This window comes from Phyllopteryx taeniolatus, chromosome 9 (genome assembly GCF_024500385.1).
Source record: "Phyllopteryx taeniolatus isolate TA_2022b chromosome 9, UOR_Ptae_1.2, whole genome shotgun sequence".
NCBI classification, from domain to species: Eukaryota; Metazoa; Chordata; class Actinopteri; order Syngnathiformes; family Syngnathidae; genus Phyllopteryx; species Phyllopteryx taeniolatus.
This window is the reverse complement of record NC_084510.1, coordinates 16,290,493-16,315,752: the sequence shown is the minus strand read 5'-3', so window position 1 is coordinate 16,315,752 and position 25,260 is coordinate 16,290,493. Positions and strand designations below refer to the sequence as shown.

General features: G+C 40.3%; 1 protein-coding gene across 4 annotated transcripts; it reads left to right on the top strand.

Annotated features, from left to right (window-relative positions):
- The first annotated feature begins 1,458 nt into the window (after window positions 1–1,458).
- kdm5ba (lysine demethylase 5Ba) lies at window positions 1,459–25,065 on the top strand. Of its 4 annotated transcripts, none has more exons than XM_061786238.1 (27): window positions 1,459–1,771; window positions 5,275–5,352; window positions 5,427–5,549; window positions 5,714–5,884; window positions 6,190–6,315; window positions 6,413–6,506; window positions 6,595–6,692; window positions 6,776–6,934; window positions 7,421–7,540; window positions 7,804–7,962; window positions 8,337–8,518; window positions 8,709–8,871; window positions 11,260–11,379; window positions 11,567–11,761; window positions 11,976–12,157; window positions 12,556–12,680; window positions 12,838–12,988; window positions 17,386–17,503; window positions 17,580–17,935; window positions 19,683–19,821; window positions 19,901–20,080; window positions 20,331–20,489; window positions 20,806–21,225; window positions 21,296–21,371; window positions 21,457–21,644; window positions 22,592–22,867; window positions 22,962–25,065. In XM_061786238.1, exons 1-27 carry the CDS (start codon window positions 1,619–1,621, stop codon window positions 23,097–23,099), a joined length of 4,449 nt encoding a protein of 1,482 aa, XP_061642222.1. In that variant the 5' UTR covers window positions 1,459–1,618; the 3' UTR covers window positions 23,100–25,065. The 4 variants fall into 4 exon arrangements, with proteins under 4 accessions (XP_061642222.1, XP_061642219.1, XP_061642220.1 ...); XM_061786235.1 differs by having other exon boundaries at window positions 21,445–21,644; XM_061786236.1 differs by having other exon boundaries at window positions 6,187–6,315.
- Window positions 25,066–25,260: the final 195 nt, after the last annotated feature.

Genomic DNA, 25,260 nt, shown 5'->3' with positions numbered 1-25,260 from the left:
TATTTAGCCTAGGCTGGGGCAAAATATCAGAAAGTACAACCACAATAATAAACAATGTAAAATTAATACTCCTCTGACTGTAAATTAAAACACATTTTAATGTTTTAATTTTAAAATGTGTATACAACTATTGCACCTCATTAGATACAGTGAATGTATATTACCAATAGCTTAGCAAATTAAATATTTCTTCTCGTATTTGCAGTTGTTAGCTATTGTCATGGGTGGCGGAACAACTTTTATAAGTGTGTGTGTGGGGGGGTGTCAAAAAACCATCCGCAAAAAGGGTATTGTGAAAAAGGCCAAAAGGACCCATCACACACAGGATTTAAGGTAAAGGCTGTGGGGAACGTGCCCCCAGTGCCCCACCATGTCTATGGCTATTATTAAATGTTTCTCCTATATACGTACTGTATGTGATAGAAAATTTTAAATGGGGGGGGGGGGGGGGGGGGGGGGACTCCTTTGTTCGTTATTTAAGGTGTAAGAAAGCTGTATACCACTTGGAGGTCGTCATCATAGACGTACACTTTTCTATGGTCGTCATCTAAACTTGTGGTCATTGTTGTCGTTTGGTTGCTGTGATGCTGTCAATCAAAATGTTACTTTCCGACCATTTGGCTGAATTCCACCAATCGGCGACAAGAAGACAAGTCCAGGCTTGTGTGCAACAATTGGTCACACAGGCAACCGATCAAAGGAAACCAACCGACTAACTGAAAGTGGGATTTGATTGGAATTTAATGTGTCTCCATTTAAATGACAACAAAAATTAATCACACAGGCAGCTGCCCATAAACATGTTGACTATTACAAAACCGTTTTTAAACCGAATTGTCAATATTTCTATTTATATAGCCTCCAGGTCTTGATACAAAATTCATATTTAAATATTAAAAGAAACAGCTGAACTATGACTTGTGCCTACCCAATCAGATGGCTCCTCTAGACCATTTAAAAACAAAGATCCGGTCGGAGCGGATTGATATAATAGGTGAGTTCGATTTATAACCGTGTTCCCATTATTTCTGTCCGGCCGGGCGGAGTCATTCGGTGCACAGCCAACCCATCGCACGACGAAGCCGTCATGCCTCCTGGTGTATAAATCAAACCCATACAATAGGGAGTCGTCGCCTGTAAGCAAACCACGGAACCAATAATCCTGAAATAGAAATATAACGCTTACAAAGGACAAAGCAAGAGTTAACTTGGCTAAAGTTAATTTCGTACGGTTTTGAAATAACCTCAAGTGACGTTTAAAGTACTCAATCAAACCAACCCGACATAATTGACATTTTGTGTTGCTATTGAAATATATATTTGTACATTTATATTGGTTAAATTGTACCAATAATACTCAAAAGGTAACTCGGTGTATGATTATGGTGTTTCTAATGAAATGATACGCTCGTAACAAGTCATTTCTGGGTGTCTACTTGTAGGAGCGGAAGCACACAGTCCCTGTCTGTCACCCCATCGCTTCCAACTAGATAATTCGCCTTTGAGTTGAATGAGTGGAGAATGGATACGGACTGAAGTCTGGACTACAAAGCGAACAAATTGAGCGTGGGCAACCCATCGCGTATCATTCAACGAGTGTCACAACGAAGATGCAAGAATGACTCAACCTCACCAGAATGAGTTCATTCCTCCCCCGGAGTGCCCTGTTTTTGAGCCCAGCTGGGAGGAATTTGCTGACCCTTTTGCGTACATCAACAAAATACGACCCATTGCAGAGAAAACTGGCATCTGTAAAGTGCGACCGCCACCGGTAAGCCTCCCTTAACATTTGGCTGTCTTTGAGAGACTTGTGTGGGGGACTTTGTTGGCCAGGAAAGAGCGTCAAGTCGCAGTCAAAGTTGTGTTTTTTTAAACCAGTTTTCAACATGGCGGAGTGGGGACTCGAGAGTTGAATTGTCAGCTAGCTGTGTGTTTGCTAACCTTCAGTGTAACCGCTGAACGAGCCTTTCAGGACGAAAACACCTAAGTATAAATCTGTTTTTGACGAAACTGTCAAACATCCTGTCAAAATGTTGTGCGAGTTCGAAAAATTTAATTAAAAAGCTTACGTTTTTACAGATGCAGTGATAATTGGTATTGTTTACATTATGGCAAAGTAAGGTGCTTCCTGGACTTGCGTCATACGTGTACAGCATCTTGTCAGCTATTTGGGCTACTGCTTAAAGACGAGTGTTTATTTGGTCAACACAATTCGATGGATTTGGTCTGTGTTGTCTTGGTTTACAGTAATCGTCTGTCCGGTGTACAGCTACGGTCCTGGCATCGCTACGTGCTCGGGGACCAACTGTGTATGGAGATAAAGGACGCTTAATCACAATGGCCACACTCACGTTAATCTTTTTTTTTTTTTTTTTAATAAACACATCTTTGTTTCCGTTCCTATTATATTAAAACATACAGTGAAATAATGTTATTTTTCACCGGTTACTGTTAAATGTTTTGTTTAAGTCTTGTAGTTTGCTTACTTTGCTCTAACTGGATTGATAATTGTGCCTTAACTCTTACTTGCTTAACTTCATTATTGACTGAATGTTGAGTCTTTGAACGCAGCACGACCTCATCTTTCATGTAATTTAGCCCACTTTATTCATCATGTAGCGCGTTTGGCAAAAGCTACAGATTTGTCAAGGGTGTGTCCACGCCTCATCAGCCTACTAATGAAATAAAGGTCAAAATTGGACTGAATTAAATTGACAAATATGCACACGGTTGCTTTCGTCGAACACATGAATAATGTCCAGGATGTATTGTTGAATTTATTAACAGGACTGAAATATGCAATGAAATGCATGTTTTTTGCGGTCAAACGGGATTAGATCTGCATAAAATGGCAGGATTAAATGGCTGATTTAGTGTTGATTAGTCAACAAATTTATTAAGTCAAGTCAGTCATTTGGAAAAAGAATGGTGTGAGATAATGTTTGATGACAACTTGATGCCCTCAAAGGATTATCAAACGGGCCTTTTATTAGATCATTTACTGTGCTGGTCGATGTCCTCAGTTTGTGTATGTATGCATAATATAGGACTATCAGACTCTTGAGGCCTCAATTCAAGTTGCCTGTATTAAATTATATTTTAAATATTTTATGCAACCAGGATGTGTTTGAGATTGTTTGGTCGTCCCTTTGACTACACAGTACATTTAAAGGAGATGTTAAAAGTGTTAAAAATGTCTGCACCAGTGTTTGCGCACACATTACACTCACTGGTAACAACATTAACAGTTGCACAGTGCAACACTATTAGATTCTCCCTTTCAGTTTCCCATTGATATTTGCCAATATAGTATTATGTTTATTATTGTGGTTGTAATTTGCGAAGTATAGAGGTTTACCATATTTTACTTGGGGATACTTATTTTTGGTTACCTTTCTTGGCATCATGAGCGGGATAATAATAAATGAAAACTACTGCAACCTACCACATGCATCTATTTAAAGGAAGAATTTTGTATTGTAAGTATTATCACAAGAATGTAATAACCAGTATAGTAGTTGTCACTTTTTTTTTTTAGCAGTTTCCAACTCTGTTATATTTGTCTGAATGTTTGAGTGTAAAATCAACACATTTCACAGTCACTAATCCAATAGTAGCACTTTGTGTATTCGTGTACCTTGTGGTCAAAACACACAAATTTGTACAATTTTGGAGAGGAGAGGAAGAAACTTGGCTACTACGACTAAAAACCTTGACATTGTGGAACCTCTAAGCTCATTTAGGTCAGCATTATGTGGGAGCATTTTGGCTAATGGAAATAGCTTAGTTGACAAGATAGACTATTTGCTGTATGTGGTTCGAAAAAGTAATCCAAGTCACATTGAACATATCACTCACTGCACAAAGACACCGTACCGAAATTAAGTAGGGCACGGAAAAACGCACAGTATATTCTGACACACTTAACTTTATTACGAAATGATATATATTCCAAATATAATGTCTATAGCTATAATATTGTTATAAGTACTATAATAAATGGAATATTTATTTTAAAAATGTAATCATGTATGCTGTGGGTTGAAAATTGAGATGAATTGAATCTTCAGTGTATCATTAGTCGTAATTATGCATTCTGAGCATCTGCGTGTAAATGTTTTGGGCTTTTTATTTTTATGTATTCATTTATTTTATTATTATTATAAAATAGTTCCTCATGTTTTATGTGCATTCCGAATTGCATAGTGGACCAGGTCAAATTATCATAGGTTCTCCACATGTGATTTCCACAATTTGTTACAAATCATTAGCCTAAAGGCATATTTGTGAAAAGTAATTTCTGAACATTCTGTGTGGTAGTTGACTGTAGTAAATCGATTAAATGCTTAAATTTAATTTGTAAATTTAATAGCTAATACTTGAAATACTTGTGCAACCACGATTCTTTTAGAATGTCAACCTGTGTTTAGGAATGCCGCTACCAGACATTTGGTTGCTTTCTGGGGAAGACGGTTTATTCTGCAAACCTGAGCAGTGTTGATACCTCAAAGAAGTAATTTCTATCCACACAGTGCCACCAGAACCAACTATGTTTATTTTAGGCTCGTAGATGTCTATGCGGTACAAAAAAATGAGAACAAAGAAAGCACACAAAAAACAAAGCTAATTCATTTTTTTTCAATGAATAATATCAAGGAAGACATCTTTCATGTGTGATGAGCTTTGATCAAAATGATTCAATCGCATACTACCAAAATTAAACTAGTCTTTGTAATATGCATCAGTTAAACTGCAACCTTGACATACACACATACCAGATCAAACATCAGTTAGCTAGATCAGTTCCCAAAACTATTTCTTCACACAGTTAAATATTGGGGCAAAATGAGTGCGGGGACATGTAGCAGTTTCATGTGAAACTGATCTTATCTTCCTGTGTGTCTAAACCCGTTACCAACAATAGATTTGGGCTTTTTTGCAGGAAGTTGTGTGGTCTGGTGTACGTTATGTTGGTGATGCAGATAGAATAGTCACGGTGCTGTCAGTAACACTGAGATAGAATAGTCACGGTGCTGTCAGTAACACTGTTGCTTGGGTTAGCTCATTAGCTGATAGAAATTTTAGCTTACTTACTTGTTTTGGTGATGGTATCAGCATGTATGCTGGTGAATTAATCGAACTGATAAAACTGTTCCACTTAATTGCTCAAGCAAGAAAATAACTGGTTGATTATTCACACAGTCTTGTTGTTCTAGTGTTTAACTGGAATATTCAAATAGAGCATACTTATTTGCATTATTTTTTTAATTCTAGGAATGGCAGCCACCATTTGCTTGTGATGTTGAACGATTGAAATTCACACCACGAATTCAAAGGCTCAATGAGTTGGAGGTACGTTCATGCAACTGTGTATGTTTAATGGTAACTTTGTACATTTACTAATTAGAGTTGTTTGATGTTTTCAGGCTCAGACTAGAGTGAAGCTGAACTTTCTGGATCAAATAGCAAAGTTTTGGGAGCTTCAAGGATGCACTCTGAAAATCCCTCACTTGGAAAGGAAGATTTTAGATCTCTACCAGCTCAACAAGGTGTCTGGAATTTCTGGCATCACCCCCCCCCCCCCCCCCCCCCCCCCCCCCCACACACACACACACACACACACGTTCACATGAATGTAACGTTTTGCTTACATGCCCACAAACATAAAAGACATTCATTCATTCACGCATTCGGTCGGTACTGTGTTGTTCAGCTGGTGAATGACGAGGGAGGTTTTGAGGCCGTCTGCAGAGAGCGCCGTTGGACTAAAATCTCCGTTAAGATGGGCTTTGCTCCAGGCAAGGCGATCGGCTCCCATCTGAGGGCGCACTATGAGCGGATCCTCTACCCATATAACCTATTCCAGACTGGAGACAATCAGCCTGTAGGTATCACCAAATTGTGGTTCTTTGTTGTGACCATGTATGGATTTGCCTCATAAGCTTCATTCTCAGTGAAGATGTCACAAACGGCACAGTTCTCAGCGGATATTTCCATCACACTTTGTCATTTTTTTCCACTACCTGTGTGTGTTGGATTAGGGCTTACAATGTTATAAAATGCAATATAACAGTTTTTTTTATTTACCCAGTATTCTTGATCTAGGTTGGATCAAAAACTTGCCTTTCTCTGCATTAGGATTACCCTTTATAGTCATTGCCTTCTGTCCTCCAACTTCTGTCTTAGCAGAGAGCCACCTTGACCAATGACACAAAGGATAAGGTGTACACCCCACATGACTTACCGCAGCGCCAGTCTGTGCAGCCCCAGGAGATCTGCAGCATAGCTCGCCGTGCAAAACGGATGAGAGCTGAAGTGAGTGTGGCCTGCCTGTCTCTTTCTCTCTCAGTTTAGCCCTTCCTCTTCCTTTTGGTGTGATGTCTCCTTTTACTTACATTACAACACTGTGCAGAGAGGCTGCTTTAAAAGCGAAGCTGGGGAAGTTCACAAGAATCGCCCCAATCTCAGGAGGAGAATGGGAACATATGTTGCCAAACCAGAACCTGGTAAAAAAAAAATCATTTTTTAAGGTCATCAATATGAGTATATGGTGAAGATTTAAAGCCCCTCATTGCTATTGCATCCATGTTTCAGTGAGCATGTCGGTGAAAGAGGAGCCCATTGAATATATAGTGACAGAAAATTGTGAAGAAAATTGGTCAAATAACATTCAAAATGGTACAAACAGTAAAGTAAGTATATTGTAGTGTAATTGCATACCTAAGTTGTTGTTGTTGTTACTATTCCAAAACAAATCGTTATTTTGACTACTCAGGTGGAGCAATACATGTGCCTAATGTGTCACAGCGGAACTGAGGAGGACCGGCTGTTGTTGTGTGATGGCTGCGATGACAGCTATCACATCTTCTGTCTCATCCCCCCGCTACATGAGGTTCCCAAAGGAGACTGGAGATGCCCCAAGTGCCTAGCGCAGGTGAGGTGCATCCTCTCTGCCCTTGGGGAGCCAAATCCTGATGCAATACACTGTTTTTGATTGGAAACAACAGCTCAACACAATTTATCTATCCATCCATCCATCCATTTTCTGTACCGCTTATCGTCTCTAGGGTCACGGCCATGCTGGAGCCTATCCCAGCTATCTTCGGGCGAGAGGCGGGGTACACCCTGAACTGGTGGCCAGCCAATCACAGGGCACATATAAACAAACAACCATTCACACCTATGTGCAATTTAGAGTCCTCAATTAATCTACCATGCATGTTTTGGGGATGTGGGAGGAAACCGGAGTACCCGGAGAAAACCCACGCAGGCACAGGGAGAACATGCTAACTCCACGCGGGCGAGGCCGGATTTGAACCGGGGTCCTCAGAACTATGAGGCAGATGTGCTATCCAGTCTTCCATCGTGCCACCAACACAATTCAGAATTAATAGTCAATGTATTTTTCTTAATTTGGCAGGAATGCGGCAAACCTCAGGTTGCTTTTGGCTTCGAGCAAGCCAGCAGGAGCTACACCCTGCAAACCTTTGGAGACATGGCTGATTCCTTTAAATCAGATTATTTCAACATGCCAGTTCACGTGAGTGGGGATCCTTGCTGGTGGTGTCTTGTCTGCTTGTCTGTTTGCACGATTACACCCAAATTACATGGACAATTAATTGTAACTGAAACTGGAGGAGGTTTGTAGCATGTGACAAAGGAGGACTATTTGATAATATATAACATAATGCTTACTGCTATGACTTGGAAAACTTGCTTAGTTAGTCTTTTATCTGACATTTTGCCATCCTCTATAAATGAATTGAATGGAACTGAATTTCTTGATCGCTGAACTTGATGTAGATGGTTCCAACTGAGCTGGTGGAGAAAGAGTTTTGGCGTCTAGTCAGCACTATCGAGGAGGATGTGACTGTAGAATATGGAGCAGACATCGCCTCCAAAGAGTTTGGGAGTGGTTTCCCTGTGAAGAACAGCCATTTTGAAGTGTCTCCTGAGGATGAGGTACGAGCTCTCTAGTTGCGAAGAGGATGTGGATGATCTTTTATACTAGAGCTGAATTTGTAAACTTTTCCGTAGTGGTGTCTTTCACAGTAACTTGGGAATTTTCATCATCTGGCCAGTAAATCACTGTAATCATATTGATTAATTTATTACAAACATATACGAGAATACTGCTATGGTTTTTTTTTGTTGCTTTTTTTGTTTTATTTTTTATTTTTTTTATTTTTATTTTTTTTTTGCGAACAAGCTCTGTTTAAAAGCACTGTAAATTTCTTGCTGGTAGCTAGAAAATGACCACTACCATTGTGTTATTTTCTAACTAACTGATGTCAGGTGGGCTGGGCCATAGTTTTGAGACTTCCTGTGTTCTACAGCATTACCTAACAAGTGGCTGGAATCTTAACAACATGCCTGTGCTGGATGCCTCGGTCCTGACTCACATTACAGCTGACATCTGTGGGATGAAGTTACCCTGGCTCTATGTGGGCATGTGCTTCTCCTCCTTCTGCTGGCATATTGAGGACCACTGGAGCTACTCCATCAACTACCTTCACTGGTACACTTCGTAGTACAGTCTTTCCTGTAGAGATGAAGAGATTAACTTTTATACATTAGCTTGCAGTTAGTCTTTGTTAGGTAATTATGAATTGCATACTTTTATATTTTTGTTTCTTAAACGAATGCAACAAATAATGTGTGTGTATTGGTAAAAGCGGTTGGTTTTTTGGGGGTTTTTTTGACTGCAGGGGTGAGCCAAAGACCTGGTATGGGGCACCAGGTTACGCTGCAGAGCACTTGGAGGGTGTCATGAAGAAACTAGCTCCTGAGCTATTTGAATCGCAGCCAGACCTCCTTCATCAGCTTGTCACCATTATGAATCCCAACACACTGATGAACAACGGCGTTCCGGTAACTAGCTCAGTGTTGGAACACAATTTTTGACCATCACATCAAAGCAGGAGGAAGTGTGACAGGGCTCAGAAAAATCTTAAGTCAACAGTTGCTTAACAAAAATGTAAGTTGCCGGTATCGCATTGCCAAATGCAATGTAAAATGCCGTCTTTATCTTATTCCTCAATTTCCATCGCTACAATATGGGATGCACGTTTTGAACCATTTATTACTCGTAACTCGACAAAGAGAGCGTGAATTATCCATCCATTTTCTGAGCCGCTTATCCTCACAAGGGTTGCGGGAGTTTTGGAGCCTATCCCAGCTATCATCGGGCAGGAGGCGGGGTACACCCTGAACTGGTTGCCAGCCAATCGCAGGGCACATAGAAACAAGAAGGCTGTAGATTTGGATAAAAATCCTGTAACATTATCAGAAATCTACAAAACTATTATTAGACGAGCGTTGAGCCATGCCTCTAACAGCGAGAAAGATTGGGTAAGTAAATCCAATCGGTGGTGTGTTGTATGGTATTATATTATGTGTTTAGCACAAGGCGGAAGGATAAGATGCCATCAGGGTGCGTAGAGTCTCGAAGATGGAGACCCAGCTGATCAGCCTCAACGTGGTATTTATTTTCTTACTTAGGGGAGATAACTACCAAAGTCAGTAGTAGTGTCCCCTGAATAGAAAGCCAAACTATAAATCACTCTGTTTTTTTTGTTTTTTTAAATCCTTGGTGATTTCATACAACACAAGGTCATAGATCCCTGTTGCACTTAATTAATAAAATGTTATTGATTTTTTATTTTAAAAACGTAATCCTATTACATTTTATAAAGTAATCCAATACATTTGAATATACGGTAGTTTAAACATGAATGCTAATATTCATTGGGCTTATTTCCAGTAATTTTGCATTTGCAGTGTGTAGGCTTTTCATTTTAGTAAATACATTAGAAATAGTATGCATAATACAAATTACTAGTAGCCATAGAAAACTAAATAATTTTTATTGACATGATCAGCAAACATTAGACTAGTTAATTTATCAAATTTATATACCTCTATAAATTTAGGGTAGAAAAGCATAAAACTCGACACTGATTTAGTACTTAGAGGAACTTCTATTCAACTTACTGGCCAAAACAGCATGTCAAAAAATTGCTACACAAATCCCAGCAATTGCTGTAGAAAATTATTTTGTATAGCAATAATTACTATGCAAAAAATGTTGAGTATTTCGGACCCCGAGTTACTCTTACTGAGATGCTCATATTTGGATTGTGTTTGGATATTATTCTGTCTAGTCCTGTGCCACTGCAAACTATACAATTGCAATACTAGTTATACTATATTTCCAAAAGTATTTGCTCACCTGCCTTGACTCACATATGATTTTAAGTGATATCCAATTCCAGATCCATATGGTTTAATATGATGTTGGTCTAACCTTTGCAGCTGTAACAGCTTCAACTCTTGTGGGAAAGTTTAGGAGTGAGTTTATGAGAATTCTAGCCTATTCTTCCAGGAGCATATTTGTGAGGTCACACACTGATGTTGGACAAGAAGGCCTGGCTCACTGTCCACTCGAAATTAACCAAAAAGTGTTCTTTTTGGTTGAGGGCAGGACTCTGTGCAGCCCAGTCAAGTTCATCCGTACCAAATTTTCATATCCATGGACCTTGCTTTGTGTACTGGTGTACAGAAATGTTGGAACAGAAAGGGGTAAACTGTGTGACTGTCCAAAATCTCTTGGTATGCTGAAGCAGTCAAGCGTTCCTGTCACTGGACCTCAGGGGCTAATATTTTGGACATTTCCAACTTTGTGGGAGCAGTTTGGAGATGGCCCCTTCCTGTTCCAACATGACTGTGCATCAGTGCACAGATCAAGGTTCATGAAGACATGGATGAGCGCGTTTGATGTGGATGAACTTGACTTGGCCTGCACAATCCTGATCTCAACCCTATAGAACACCTTTGGCTGAATTAGAGTAGAGACTGAGAGCCAGGCCTTCTCGTCCATCATCACCATCATGTAACCTCACAAATGCGCTTCTTAAAAATTGGTCATAAATTCCCATGAACACACTCGTACACCTTGTGGAAAACCTTCCCAGAAGAGTTTAAGCTGTTTGAACTGCAGAGGGGTGGACCAATGTCATATTATACCCTATGGTTTAAGAATAGGATGTCCTTTAAATTCATGTAAGTTAAAGCAGTTGAGTGAATACTTTTGACAATATAGTGTATGTGTTTAAATTGTGATCTCCCTTGACAGTGTCAAGTGTATTGGTTGTTATTAAATAGTGCAGGGATACGCAATGAGCATATAAACACAATTCCAAGAAAAAGCGTTCTTTTCCATTTTTTTTTACCCCTACCTTTCTGTCTTTCAAACTATAGATCTATCGCACAAACCAATGTGCAGGAGAGTTTGTCATCACCTTCCCCAGAGCATACCACAGTGGATTCAACCAAGGTTTCAACTTTGCTGAAGCAGTCAACTTCTGTTCCATGGACTGGGTAAAGAGCTCACCAATCATCTGTGTTACTTACTGTCCTTTAAGTAAGACTTAGTATTAGTAGTGTTTGTTGTGTGAAGGCGTCGAGAGGACCATGCAATGTTATGCTTTTACAGCAACACTAACAACAGTGTTATTGTCATGGCTATATGAGTGTCTTACTTTAATTAACGTCAATTTCCCATTAGATGCCTGTTGGCCGAGGCTGTGTGAAACACTATCGCCAGTTGAACCGGTATTGTGTCTTCTCCCACGACGAGATGGTCTGCAACATGGCCTTCAAGGCGGATAGAGTGGATGTGGACCTGGCCTCCGCCGTGCACAAGGAGATGGTCGCCATGGTCCAAGAAGAAGAGGAACTTCGAGAGAAGATCAACAACATGGTGAGGAGTTCTAGTTTGTCATCCCCAGTCACATGTGAGAGGTAATTGTGTACAATGCTTTTGGTCATATCAAAGTATATTGGTGGGTAGAAAGAAACCGTACCTTCCGTCTTCATGATGCACGGTACATTTAACACATTGTGTTTATCCAACACTTTTTTTGTACACAGCTGTTTTTCCTCTTCGCCTCTGAGTGTGAATCTGTATCCCCCAGGGTGTGGTGGGAGCACGACAAGTAGATTATGAGCTGCTCCCCGATGAGGAACGCCAGTGCTGCAAGTGTTGGACCACCTGCTACCTGTCTGGCATCACTTGTGTCTGCAGTCCTGGCAAGGTGGTCTGCCTGTACCACGCCCAGGACCTCTGCTCCTGTCCATCTAGCAACCTAATACTCCAGTGAGTCCTCAGTCACCATGACAACTGAATGTGGTTAAAAAAAGATTCTAGCTTCAATCAGCAATGTGTTACCCCTGCAAGTATAAGTCAGAAAGCAAACATGCAAAGAATGAATTTTATTTTCCTTACACCGTTTAAAATTAACCCAAGTTGATCCCATGCAGCTCCTTCTGCAAGTACTATAAAGTTGCTCTACATTGGAGAAATGAACTAATACCAGATAAGTATTTTATTTTCCGAAAAATGTGCTCAAAATTAATGCACAAAACATGGGTAACAAAATTGAAAGCTGCAGTTTCTGTTGAATGACAAAGATGTTAACCTTGCACCAAGGATATTAATGGATATGGTGGTTTAGAAGACTGCCTTTTTATCTTTTTTTCTTACTTTTTCACTAGTTACAAATTTACACTGGATGAGTTATACCCCATGATGTCATCAGTGAAGTTGCGTGCAGAGTCCTATAAGGAGTGGCATAATGCCGTGCAGAGCATTCTGGAGAAGAAAGAAAACAACAAAAGAGGTGACGTTAATTTAAGACAGTTTGGTTATTCTGGTCACACCTCAGGACAATTTTTATTTTTTTATTTTTTTTTTATTATTTTTTTTTTTTAAATTTTTTTTTTACAATGCTTGTGCAATCTTTTGATGTGCTAAACGAATGATCTATGTCCGGTTAGGTCTGGAAGAGCTTCACAGCCTGGTGGAGCAGGCAGAGACAAAAAGGTTCCCACAAACCAGCCTCTTGGATCAGCTGCGCGTTGTTTCCGCAGAAGCTGACAAAGTTGCTGTGGTAGCACAACAACTTCTCAATGGGAAGAGGCAGACAAGGTATTACTAATTTTGTACCAGTGTGATGTAAATATGAATGGACCTTTCCGCAAGAGTCAGTCACATGACAGAGTAGACCGATCATTAACTTCCTACATTGTGGTTTTTAAAAGTGGTTTGAAAAAGTGTTTGCCCCCTTCCTGATTTCTTATTTTTTGGCATGTTTGTCACACTTAAATGTTTCCCATCATCAAAAGAATTTAAATTTTAGTCAAAGACAACACAAGTAAACACAAAATGCTGTTTTTAAACTAAGGTTTTTATTATTAAAGGGGGAAAAAAAATTCAAAACCTACATGGCCCTGTGTGAAAAAGTGATTGCCCCCTAAACCTAATAACTGGTTGGTCCACCCTTAAAGTAAACTCCGTTTGAAACGACAAATACATTTAATTTTACAACTACTGACCTCTACTACTGAAATACAGGGGTATATATTTATAAATTATTCCTACAAGTTTAAAAAAAAAAAAAAAGATTTTGTTCAGACCATAATTTGATACACTCGCCGCCACGTTTAGCGTGTACAAAGAATTCTGGGAATGATGATGTAGAATGGCTATTGTAAAACTGTTACGTTGCTGCTCTCTGCAGAGCTAAGCTAGCCACTTACAAACAACTTTTATCGTCAGTGAAAAGAGTTAAAAATGCCATACTGCGCCGCTTTGGGATGTGATTTCCAATCAGGACGGAATGCAAAAAAGGAGGCAAGCATTCATAGCTTTCCCAAAAAGATCAAGTTGAGAAAATGGTGGGAGGATGTGGCCGGAAGAGTTGAGCTCCCAAAAGATCCGCGTTTGTTCGAAGAACTTTGATCGCCCCCATCTCATGAAAGAGCTCACCGGTATAAATGATGGCTTAAATCCAATGCAGTGCCGACTATCTTTCCTCACAAGGAGCCTAAACGGCCGCACGTAACAAGCGAAAGCCGAGCAAAAAGACGCAAAAGACAGGAGGCGCTGGCCGCTCACCTTGATCAGCCCACTTTAGCAGCACCAGCTGTTGTAAACAACCGGTCACTGAGTTAGCAGTGAAAAATAGTAAAATAGGTATGCATGTAACTTTACTCTCTGTAATCACTGAATACATTTATAACATCGGGCAAAACGAACAAGTACCATGAGCAGCGGCAGAAATGAAACGGAGCTCTTTACAACAGAGACTCGTTCTCGTATATCATATCAGATCATATATACCAAACATGTCATTGCAATCGGAGTTCCTTTTAACAGCAACAACTGCAATCAAGCATTTGCGATAACTTGCAATGAGTCTCTTACAGCGCTGTGGAGGAATTTTGGCCCACTCATCTTTGGATTGTTGTAATTCAGTCACGTTGGAGGGTTTTCAAGCATGAACCGCCTTTTTAAGGTTGTGCCACAGGAGCTCAATAGGATGCAGGTCTGGACTTTGACAAGACCACTCCAAAGTCTTCACTTTATTTTTCTTCAGCCATTCAGAGGTGGACTTGCTGGTGTTTTTTGGATCATTGTCCTGCTGCAAAACCGAAATTTGCTTGAGGTCACAAACAGATGGCCTGACATTCTCCTTCAGGATTTTTTGGTAGACAGCAGAATTCATGGTTCCATTTATCACAGCAAGTCTTCCAGGTCCTAAAGCAGCAAAACAGCCCCAGACCATCACACTACCATTTTGCTGTTGGTATGATCTTTTTCTAAAATGCAGTGTTACTTATTACAGATGTAATGGGACACACACCTTCCAAAAAGTTTAACTTTTGTCTCGTCTGGCCACAGAGTATTTTCCTAAAAGTCTTGGATCATTAAGATATCCCCCCCCAAAATTGAGATGAGCCTTTTTGCTCTTTTTGCTTAGCTGTGATTTTTGTCTTGGAACTCTGCCATGCAGTCCATTTTTCCCAGTCTCTTTCTTATGGTGTCGTCACGAACACTGACCTTAACTGAGGCAAGTGAGGCCTGCAGTTCTTTGGATTTTGTTGTGGTGTCTTTTGCGACCTCTTGGGATCGAATGGCCACTCCTGGGAAGGTTCACCACTGTTCTATGTTTTCGCCATTTGTAGATAATGGGTCTCACTGTGGTTTGCTGGAGTCCCAAAGCTTTAGAAATGGCTTTATAACCTTTTTCACAGTTACTTTCTTTGTCATTTTTTCCTGAATTTCTTAAGATCTCGGCATGATGTCTACCTTTTGAGGATCTATTTCACTTTGTCAAGCAGGTTCTGTTTAAGTGATTTTTTTAAATTGAGAACAGGTGTGGCAGTATCATGCCTGGGTGTGCCTCGAGAAATTGAACTGAAGTATGATAAACCAGTTATGTTTTAGCGGGGGGCCAAGTAGTTTTGGATTTTTTTTTCTCCCTTCTCCCTTAATAAAAACCTTCATTTAAAAACTGCCTTCTGTGTTTTGTTGTCTTTGACTAATATTTAAATTTGGTTAATGATGTGAAACATTTAAGTGTGACAAACAAGCAAAAAAATAAGAAATCAGGAAGGGGTCAAACACTTTTTCACACCACTGTAATTTCCCAAAAACACTACCTGAGACAAAAAATATTACTTATGGAAAACACCAGTTTGATTAGTGTAGTATATAAAGTTTGTCCCAGCGTAAATCATTGTGAAGCGATATCAAGAGCGCCTGGAAAGGGTTGTCAAGTTTATTCCCTTTCCAAAACCAAGCATCTCTGATAAATGTCTGCATTGGATCAAGCGATGTGGATACGGCCTCACAACCAGATGAAACCATTGAGAATTAATAGCAACAGATATGCCTGTACTAGGGGTGGAACGGTTCACAAAATCCACGTTTCAGTTGGTATCTAAATTTTGTGGTGCCGTTTTCCGTTCGGCTGTTCGTATGTTGACTTAAGAAAAATTAATGCTGCCTTATATATTTTGTATTATTATTTTAATTAGTTTTATTAATCATAAATATATCTATGGCATCCAGCGGCATTTAGCGGAAACAGAACAAATGCTCTTCCACTGAATGGCAAAAAGTACAATAAAGCTGTGGATCCACCTGTTGCTATTTATACAACAGAATAAGTTGGCTCCCTGCAAATATCAGCCTCGTGTTCAATTAAACCAGCCCAGATTTCACACTGACTAAAGTACATTTGTGGCTAAACTAGATAAGATTTCAGTAATCATACATTTTTTTTGTGTGTTTTGTGGTTGACCGTGAATTTTTTCAAATGTAAAATAGGTGCCTTGGCTCAACAAAGATCGACTGTTGACAATTATACGTGAATGAGCTCGCCTTATGCATAAAGTTTACTCTAGAAACGTCATCTTTGTTACTAGCAGCATTGAGATGTGCCTTCAGTTAGGTCCATAAATATTAGGACATGAACACAATTGTCATCTTTTTGGCTCAAATGTCAACACAATTGATTAGAAATGAAACAAACAAAATGTGCTTGCTGCAGACTTTCATCTTTTAATTTGAGGTTTATTTACATCCAAATCAGGTAAATGGTGTAGGGTTTGTTTCTGTATCCCACATTTTAAGGCTAGTTTGCTACATCATGCTAGCATTGTGTATGCTTGAGTGAAGCAAAGTTTCAAGCTTAGTTGTTTTGGCTAATTTGCTACTGTGCTCTGGAGTGTACACACTGTTTCGCCTCGTTGGTAAATGAAGGGGGGTGGGGGAGTTGCACGTTATGAGCTGAACACATGCATTGTTTCTCTTCAGCACTTTGAAAATAACATGCCAAGTGAGTATTTCCTCATGCAGTATACCTCATAAAAATTGTCATTCTCTCAACCAATCATTGGCTAGTCATAGTCATGAAATTGTCGTCCATTTGGTCTAGAAGCAGTCGATTAACTAATATGTAGCGTGAGCAAAAAATACATTTGGAAATAGCCCATTAAGATTTTTTTCTTACTCTGCTTGACAAAGAACAGTTGGCATAGTATAATCTCGGTGGGTCTGATGTCCAGATGTAGCGAGTGTGGCACTTCAGTCTTCCTTTAGCTTCTGTACCTCCTCGTGCTAAGAGAAATACATTTCGATCTTCCTTGGCCCATAGATATAAACACTGAGTGAACAAAAACCTCACTAAAATACTAGAAAACTGGTCTGCTTCAGAAACAGAAAAATCAGCCGGTAGATCTGTTAGCATAGCATGATTACTGTGAGAACTGGCTATCATTTTGGACAGCGTTTGTCTAAGGAAGCGATTGAAGGGTCATGACCTCTGACAGGCCGTGGCTACGTGTTCTGTATGGAGAGGCCGATTTAGACTGCAGAGCTTCTCTCTTGACTGGAATTTGATAATCATGTAATAGTTTTGCTACCTCTAAATGGCAAACACATTCATGGTAGGATATTTTACCCACATTTTCATGTATTATTAGCTGTCCCTCAAAATGTTCTGACATTTGTAGTCTTTCCTTTTTCTAATGTTGCAGGTTTCGCTCTTGTGGGGGGAAGTCTCAAAGCCACGGGTTGACTGTGGAGGAGCTCCGGTCTTTTGTCCAACAGTTGGACAACCTGCCATGTAACATCAGACAGGCGCCTTTACTGAAGGTTGTTTAGCATTTAAGTTTTAAAGTTTGACTGTGTTTAATGTTAGAACCTAATAGCATTTGCATGTACCTTTCAGGACCTGCTGACTCGGGTTGATGAATTCCAGCAGCGCAGCGAAAGGCTCCTCTCTGACGAGTCGCCTCACTCAGTCGAGCTTCAGGAACTGCTGGATCTGAGCCTGGGCCTTGACGTAGAGCTGCCCCAGCTGCCTCTGCTCAGGGAGAGGCTGGAGCAGGCCCGCTGGCTGGAGACTGTTAAGCAAGCCAACACCAGGCCAGACAACCTCTGCCTTGACACCATGAGGAGGCTGATCGACCAGGGCGTGGGTTTAGCCCCTCACAGCTCTGTGGAAAGAGCCATGGCTCGCCTGCAGGAGCTCCTGACGGTTTCTGAGCAGCTGGAGGAGCGAATGCTCGGCCTCATGAAAGCCAGGTGAGGACAAAAGCATGCTCATGTTTCTAAACAAAAAAAAAGATCAGGTTTACATCCATTCAATACCTGTGTAATGGGTTATATCTAGAGACCACTCATTAAATATTTCACATATTAAAGGCATTGTAGTTTAAAAGCACTTTCCTGCTCTATTTCATTTGAATTTTGGTTGGATCACCTTCATGTGTAACACAAACTCCATTTAATTTTCATATATGCCCTAGTAGCTTTAGTAATTGCTTTCCAATACAAAAAAAAAGTTTTACAATGTATTTTTACTGCACTGTTCTTCTCACCTTTTGGACCTCGTTGTAGTATTCATTTTCTCTCCTGGCTGATTTCTTGCAAAGATATCAAGTTGTCAGTTGCAAGCTCTGTGTTCATTCTGGTCCTCCTTGAATATCTCGTGGCTAACTTTGCACATTTTATTGCGTGGTTCCAGCACTTGCTTGCTATTCAGCAGAGCAAACTAAAGAAACCCAATAAATAATCTAGTGAAGTTGCCAAAACTGTATTACGCTGGCACAGGAGCTGCAACAGTTAAAGGTCAGATGACAAAGATGTTATGGGGTCAGTTAAAATTCATATTTGCATTGTTTATGTTATGTAATACATGCATGTAACTTCCAGCAAGTTTTCAACTATAGTTTAGCTAAAAATTAGGTTTTTATCACGCGTATTGAGCACTCCCCGAACATACCCGAAGCTCTAGACACCAGGGTGTGATTACTCTAGCCACCGCAAGGGCTACCAGAAGTGACATTGCAATTGACAAAAACAGCGTGCTACACTCTATACGCAATGCCGAGGAATGTGTTGGAATATGAGGAGGATTTCGACATACAGGAGCACCCAACTGAACTTGGCATCGTCAAACCATACGTTTGAGCCGACCAGTGATGACGACGAGCAGCCAAGTAGCAATTGTACAACAGAAAAAGAGTGGCCACTGGGTCGATGTGACGGTATGTCAAAAGCATGTCTTTTTATACAGTCATGTCACCCAAGGGGTGCCAATATTTTTTAGCACGACTACACGTATTATATATTCATATGTTTCAGTTACACGGCACAAGCTTTTACATAGTATGCAATATTACTATATATTGTATGCCCCTCGCTCGAGTAGCGTTATAACTTGCTGCACAGAAAGTCTTTGCCGTGTCTGTTGGCTTGTCATATAAGCAAAAGTACAGTTGACAGTACTGAAAAGTACTGCGTGGGTCTTTTTTTCCTACTCCCCAGTGCATAGTAACCATAACAGAGTGGTAGGTATATACAAGGAAATCCTCACCTCTTGTTTGCGCTGCTTCACTGCTCCACCGTGGTGGCTGCGAGATTTAGTTCTCTTGCTGGCGGTTGAGGTCCCAATGGTCGTAGGAAAAGTAGTTGGCACCGCAGCTGGTTTCAGCCTCTACTTCTCTATGCAATGCTTTCTGCAAAGTCTTTCTCAAAACACGCCGGTTCGAAGTGATCAGCACAGAATTTGGAATGCTTGCTAGGCACCCATAGCTGAGCAAGTTTCTTCCCCTGTTGATTAACTGCTGTATATCTGCTATAAAATCACTTCAAAATGCCAGATGTGGTTTGTAAAGGGGTTCTAGATTTATCAAGAACAATTTTGACATCTTTGTCCTCTGACCTTTAAGTTGAGAGAAAAAAAGTGGCAGGAAAATGTTTAGTCATCTATATGAACTGATATTGTTTAATAAATTAATAGAATACATTTGTGTGTGTCTTCTCAAAGTCCATATCAAAGTATAGAAACACTTGATGCTGCGTTACAAGAAATGGAAAACGTCCCTGCTTATCTGCCGAACTGTCTGCAGCTGAAGGATGCTGTGGTCAAGGCCAAGAAGTGGCTTCATGAAGCTGAAGCCCTTCAGGTAAACTTTCCACTTGCTGAAAATTCTGCTTGAGAAAAGCCTGGCTGGTCCTACAAGTGTTGCCTTTGCACGCTTATAGCTGGGGGGCCGTATTCCAGTGCTGGAAAGCCTTTCTGAGCTAGTACTCAGAGCAGAGGGTATCCCCGTGAGGCTCGACCCTCTCAGTCGACTGGAGGCACTGGTCAGTGACGTGCAGATCTGGAAGGAAAGCGCTGCAAAAACATTCCTACTAAAAAACTCACCCTTTTCTCTTTTGGAGGTATGTCAAGCATTTTAATATTTTGTTTTTTTGGATTACAGTTGTTCTTTTGCTCGATACGACACACTGAATATGCCGCTCAGCATTAAGACAAGACAACTTGATATCTCACAATTTAACAAAATGGTATCTTCTATGTTGAATCTCAAATTAATTTAGGACATTTCTGGTCAAAGAGTTGATGAAACTATATTTTAACAACCTTCCTGCTAGCGCACTACACAATATTGTTTTGCGTTTGCATTTGCAGGTACTGTGCCCAAGATGTGACGAAGGAGCTGGGCTTCATAGGTCAAGATATAAAAAAACAAAAGAAGGAACACAGATGAGTAAGAGATCACCCGTAAACCTGGACTCACTCTACGACGTGGAAAAGGCACTTTCGGAAAGCAAAAACTCTGCCTCTGCTGTAAGTGTCGCCTCTTATGTATATACGGGAAAACAGTTTTTTTTCCTACTGTCAGTTTAACTTCATTAAAACAATATAATTTCCTTAATTTTAATGCAGACATTTTTCAAAAGCACTATAATTTTTTTGTCGTCCATTTTTTGGGAGATTACAATAAGATCGAGCCCAGAGAATGTGTACATACAGATGCACATTGTGTTAACCAAATATTAGTGTGTTAAATAATTAGACATTTTAATTACACTTGCTTGTGAAGAAGCCCTATCACATTTGGATCTGCAAGCATCAAGAACAACAAAATCTTCTCTCGTCACAGATGACCACCCTCGATGACGTCCGCGACAAGGAGATGGAGACCTTGTTGGCTCTCAGGGCTTCAAACGAGTCCAAGCTTCTTCCTACTGAAAACTGTTATGCACCTAGTGTGTGTGTTTGCCAAAAGCCGCCCTCGGGGGCCATGGTGCAGTGTGAGCTCTGTCGTGAGCTTTTCCACAGTGGGTGCATTGCAGCAACCGCAGACCTCAAATATGGTCAAGTCTGGCTTTGCCCCTTTTGCCAGCGTTCAAGGAAGCCACCCCTGGACAAGGTCTTGCCTCTGCTGGCATCACTGCAAAGGATTCGGGTCAGACTTCCTGAGGGAGACGCACTGCGCTTCCTCATCGAGCGCACGGTGCAATGGCAGCACAGAGTTCAGCAGGCCTGCACAGGTGGACTTCTGGAGGAAGTATCAAAAATGGTCAGTGGACAGATTAGCATCCGGGCATGTGGTGTTATTGTTTGTAACATTTTATGTGTTTTTGTTTCAGGGGAAAAACAGACACAGAATATCGCAAAAGAATGGCTGGTCTTTTTATCCAGAACACCAGTGTGTTCCAGTCCAGGGTTAGTTTAATCAAATGTAGTGTGTATTTCATTTTTTTCCCCTTTCAAATTATGAAGCCAACCTTTCTAAAAGTGCCTTTAACAGGACTTTGCCCTGAGCTGGAGGAGCTGATGGTGGAGGGGTTCCTACTGCAGGTCACACTTCCAGAAACCGAGCAGCTTTACACATACTTGCTGTACAAACTGGCTCCTCTGCCCACTCAGAGATCCTCTTGTAGGAAAAGCACAGAAGATGACAAGCTACAGATGGAGAGCACAAAACAGCACAAAAAGGTATTGAATAATTCTGGACTATACAGTGAACCCTCGTTTATTGCAGGTGATGTGTTTCAGACTCACCCGCAATAAGTGAAAATGTAGGATGCATTTTTACCCCTCCCACATGCTTTAAACACGTTGAAACTTATTAAAACACATTTTTTAAAGTATTCCTTAGCACCCGTTCTCACTCTTTTGGTGGCACAGTTCTCTGAATAAGAAGCAAAGCGTGCTTGCTACAAGCAGTTTGTTACACCAAATTGAAGTTTACTTTAAAACTGACATAAAACAAAAGAGAATTAAATGTATATTTGAACACCAAAATGTTCAACCGGCCATTTTGTCTAATGAAATGGTTCCCGGTGCGCAAAACGTACAGCGGCTGAAATAAGTACTTAACACGTCACCATTTTTCTCACTAAATATACTTCCAAAGGTGCTATTGACTTGAAAATTTCACCAGATTTTGGGAACAACCCAAGTAATCCATACATACAAAGAAAATAGAACAAACAAGATCAGAAATTAAGTTGTGTAAAATTGTGAAATGACACAGGGAAAAAGTATTGAACACATGAAGAAAAGGAGGTGCAAAAGGCAAGGAAAGCCAACACAGCCGGTATGTGTACTGTCATTGAAATGGTCCGTGGCAGAAAAAAGCTTAGCGACCACTACTTTAAAGCGAACATATAATATGTAATGCCGTAGACTGGCTAACGGAAATTAGTATAGCTGTTACGGTAATTATAAACCTTCAAACTGCAAAATTAACATACACAGAATCATTAACACGTACAAATACAGCATACAGCAGTACTCACAGGCATATATTCTCTCTGCACTGTGGGAACGAGGACTACTACTGGAGCTTATTTGGGGATCTCTGCCTCTACGTACCTCCATATATGCTGCATCTCCTCAGTAGACATATGGTAACAACAGAAATGTGCGTGTCTACACAGAGTGGAGGCTCATGTCACAATAAAGAGGCACTGAGCATTCAGAGCAAAAGGACCAAGCGACGCAAGGAAAGCTCTGACTCTCAGCACTCAGGGAAGGCCAAGAAAGGTTGCAAAAAGAAGTCCAAGAGGAGACGTGACCGGAGTGAAGAAAGCAGGGGGAGTTGCTCCCCCACACATGCAGCATCGGAACCTGCTGCATCTGTGTCTGCATCCGATTCGGATGAGGACTACTCGTTGTGCGCTGCGCCGTGGTGCAGAGAGCCAGAAGGAGACGAGGTGTGTTTGATAATTAACTAACACACAAACTGGCAGCCCTTGACTTGTAGACTATTTTTCACTATAAATATCCTGTTTGTTTTCTTTTTTTCAGTTAAACTGGGTCCAATGTGATGGAAGCTGCAATCAGTGGTTCCACCAGGTCTGTGTGGGACTGTCTGCTGAGCGTGCGGAGATGGAAGACTATATTTGCATAAGCTGCACACAGCCAGACTTTGACAGAGGGGACTGAAGACCAAAAAGTGACTTGTTGAAGGATCCGCAGTTGATTTACAGCACGCAGCACTTGAAGTGCACCCCTGAACTCTGCCCCCTTTACCTTGTGGTTTGCCCTTCGTGAACACGGTGCTAATCACTCGTCTCCTACGTTACAACAGATTTGCGTCACTGTTTCTGTCATGCGGCTGCTACTACAGCCAATCAGCTAATCATTTCCAAAAGTTTTCAGAATGAACAGTGCAGGGACTTTTCAACCAAAAGTCAATTGAAACCAGATCTAGCCCTTTTTTCCCCGCATGCATTTGAACAATGTGGAATTTCATCTCTAGAGTAAATATTCATCAAAGCAATAACCAAACTCAATAATTCCGGTTCAATTTCAACTGAGCTAAGAAATCCCAATAGAATGCCTTGTTGAAGTGAAACCCTGCTAATACACCTTGAATCTGATGTTACAAACCAGTTCAGGTAAAATATTTAGAACACATAAGATGAATTAAGAGGTCGAGAAGATATGATGGGATATCTGAATCTTGAGTTTGTGTATGGAGGTGGGGCGGGGGGTGTAATAGTCGCCGTCGTCCCTTTACAGTTGTCAGACTAAATGTAGTCGTTTTCCTTTTTAGGGTGACTGGGTAAAATGAGTTTTTGTCAACGTTCCGTAAGACTTGATGATGTTCACAAAGTGAGAATGACTTGTCCGACATCCAAGGAATGTACATTTTCTTTTAGGGTGTAGTTTCCCTGTAAGATTTAGGTTGAACATATTGTGTTGGATTTAGATTTAACACAGATTGTGTGATTTATTTGCCACGGGTATGACCTTTTTCTGCTCCTTTGGCTAAATAATATAATTCATATGTTGCAGTTTGCAATTTAAAATTAAAGACGTTTGTTCCCAAATGTCTGGATGTGTTGACCTTCTCACCTATATCTTTAATTTCCTGTGAATGGCTCTGTTAAATTAACATACCATGATTCCATGAATACTTTAAAAAGCATTCCAACATGGCTGTGCTCTTTTTAAACACACCTTCCAGGTTTAAAAAAAAAAAAAAAAAAACTGCAGGGTTTCCACTCCCAATCTTCACTGCTTAAAGAAGATAAATCAGATTACCTAAAGTGTGGGGGCCCTCACGAGTAAACAACACAGAATACAATATTGTCTTGGTCTGATTTACAGAACTACATTTGGAGTGTGGTTTTAAGTACTGTGTTCCAATGAGTCAATGTACTGTAAAGCATATGCAGATAGATGAAACTTTGTCCGTTGCAGGTGTGCCACCTGCTCATTTTGGTCTGTGTAACACTGATTCATTGAAATCATTGTATACATTATCCCACTTTAAAAACTGTAAGAGCGTAGGCCTGTGTGGATCTCATGAGTATGTGTAGGGTGTTCATTTGACATCGTATTGAGCAATTCACACACTGCGTGTTTTAAAAAAATATTTTATCGTAGTCTGCATTGACTGCAAGGATTTTGATTTTATTTTTAACGTATCATCATTGTATCACGTTTTATAAACAAGATCTACTCACTCCTATAAATGTATTCACTCAGATTACCCTATATATCTTAAACATTTCTTTATTCCTTTTTTGTTTCACCCTTTCCTGTAGTTATCTAAGAAATTCAACGCCTTTTGTCAGCTATAACGCTGATATAAAAAACTTTGTCCATAATGCTGCCAGTTAGATGCTGACACGACACTAGTGTGAACATTATATTACTTTATACTGAATAGCCTGATTTTGTTAGATTGTCTATTTTAGTTGCTTTTTGTTCTTATTTTGTTCTATTGTTGCTTTATTGTGTTGTATGGCTGTGGTTCCCAACCACTGTACGCAAGAGAATCATATCAGGTGTGACATGGGAAATTATCCAATTTCACTTAATTGGTCTGAAAATTATTTTATTCTATGCAAGCAGCATGTAATGACAGTCAGAATAAGACCCAATAAAGTGAGTTCAGAGATTTGTGTAAAATGCATTATAATTCAAGATAATTGCTGAAAACGTGCAAAGACTGAAAACGATCTCGTACTATTAAGTTGTGGCGATACAGGGTTAAACTGTTTTTCACCGTTTAATTTTTCCTGATATTTTGGGCGTAGCTAAAATGGCACTACGTGACGCACTCCAAGCATGAGACCCCCATCCCACATCAATG

Excerpts from the sequence above, each read along its gene's own strand:
- kdm5ba (XM_061786234.1), top strand. The coding sequence starts at position 1,619 with ATGACTCAACCTCACCAGAATGAGTTCATTCCTCCCCCGGAGTGCCCT. Across the intron at positions 12,158-12,555 it reads TCTAGCAACCTAATACTCCA|TTACAAATTTACACTGGATG; the intron begins GTGAGTCCTCAG and ends CTTTTTCACTAG. Across the intron at positions 20,081-20,330 it reads CACCCTTTTCTCTTTTGGAG|GTACTGTGCCCAAGATGTGA; the intron begins GTATGTCAAGCA and ends TTGCATTTGCAG.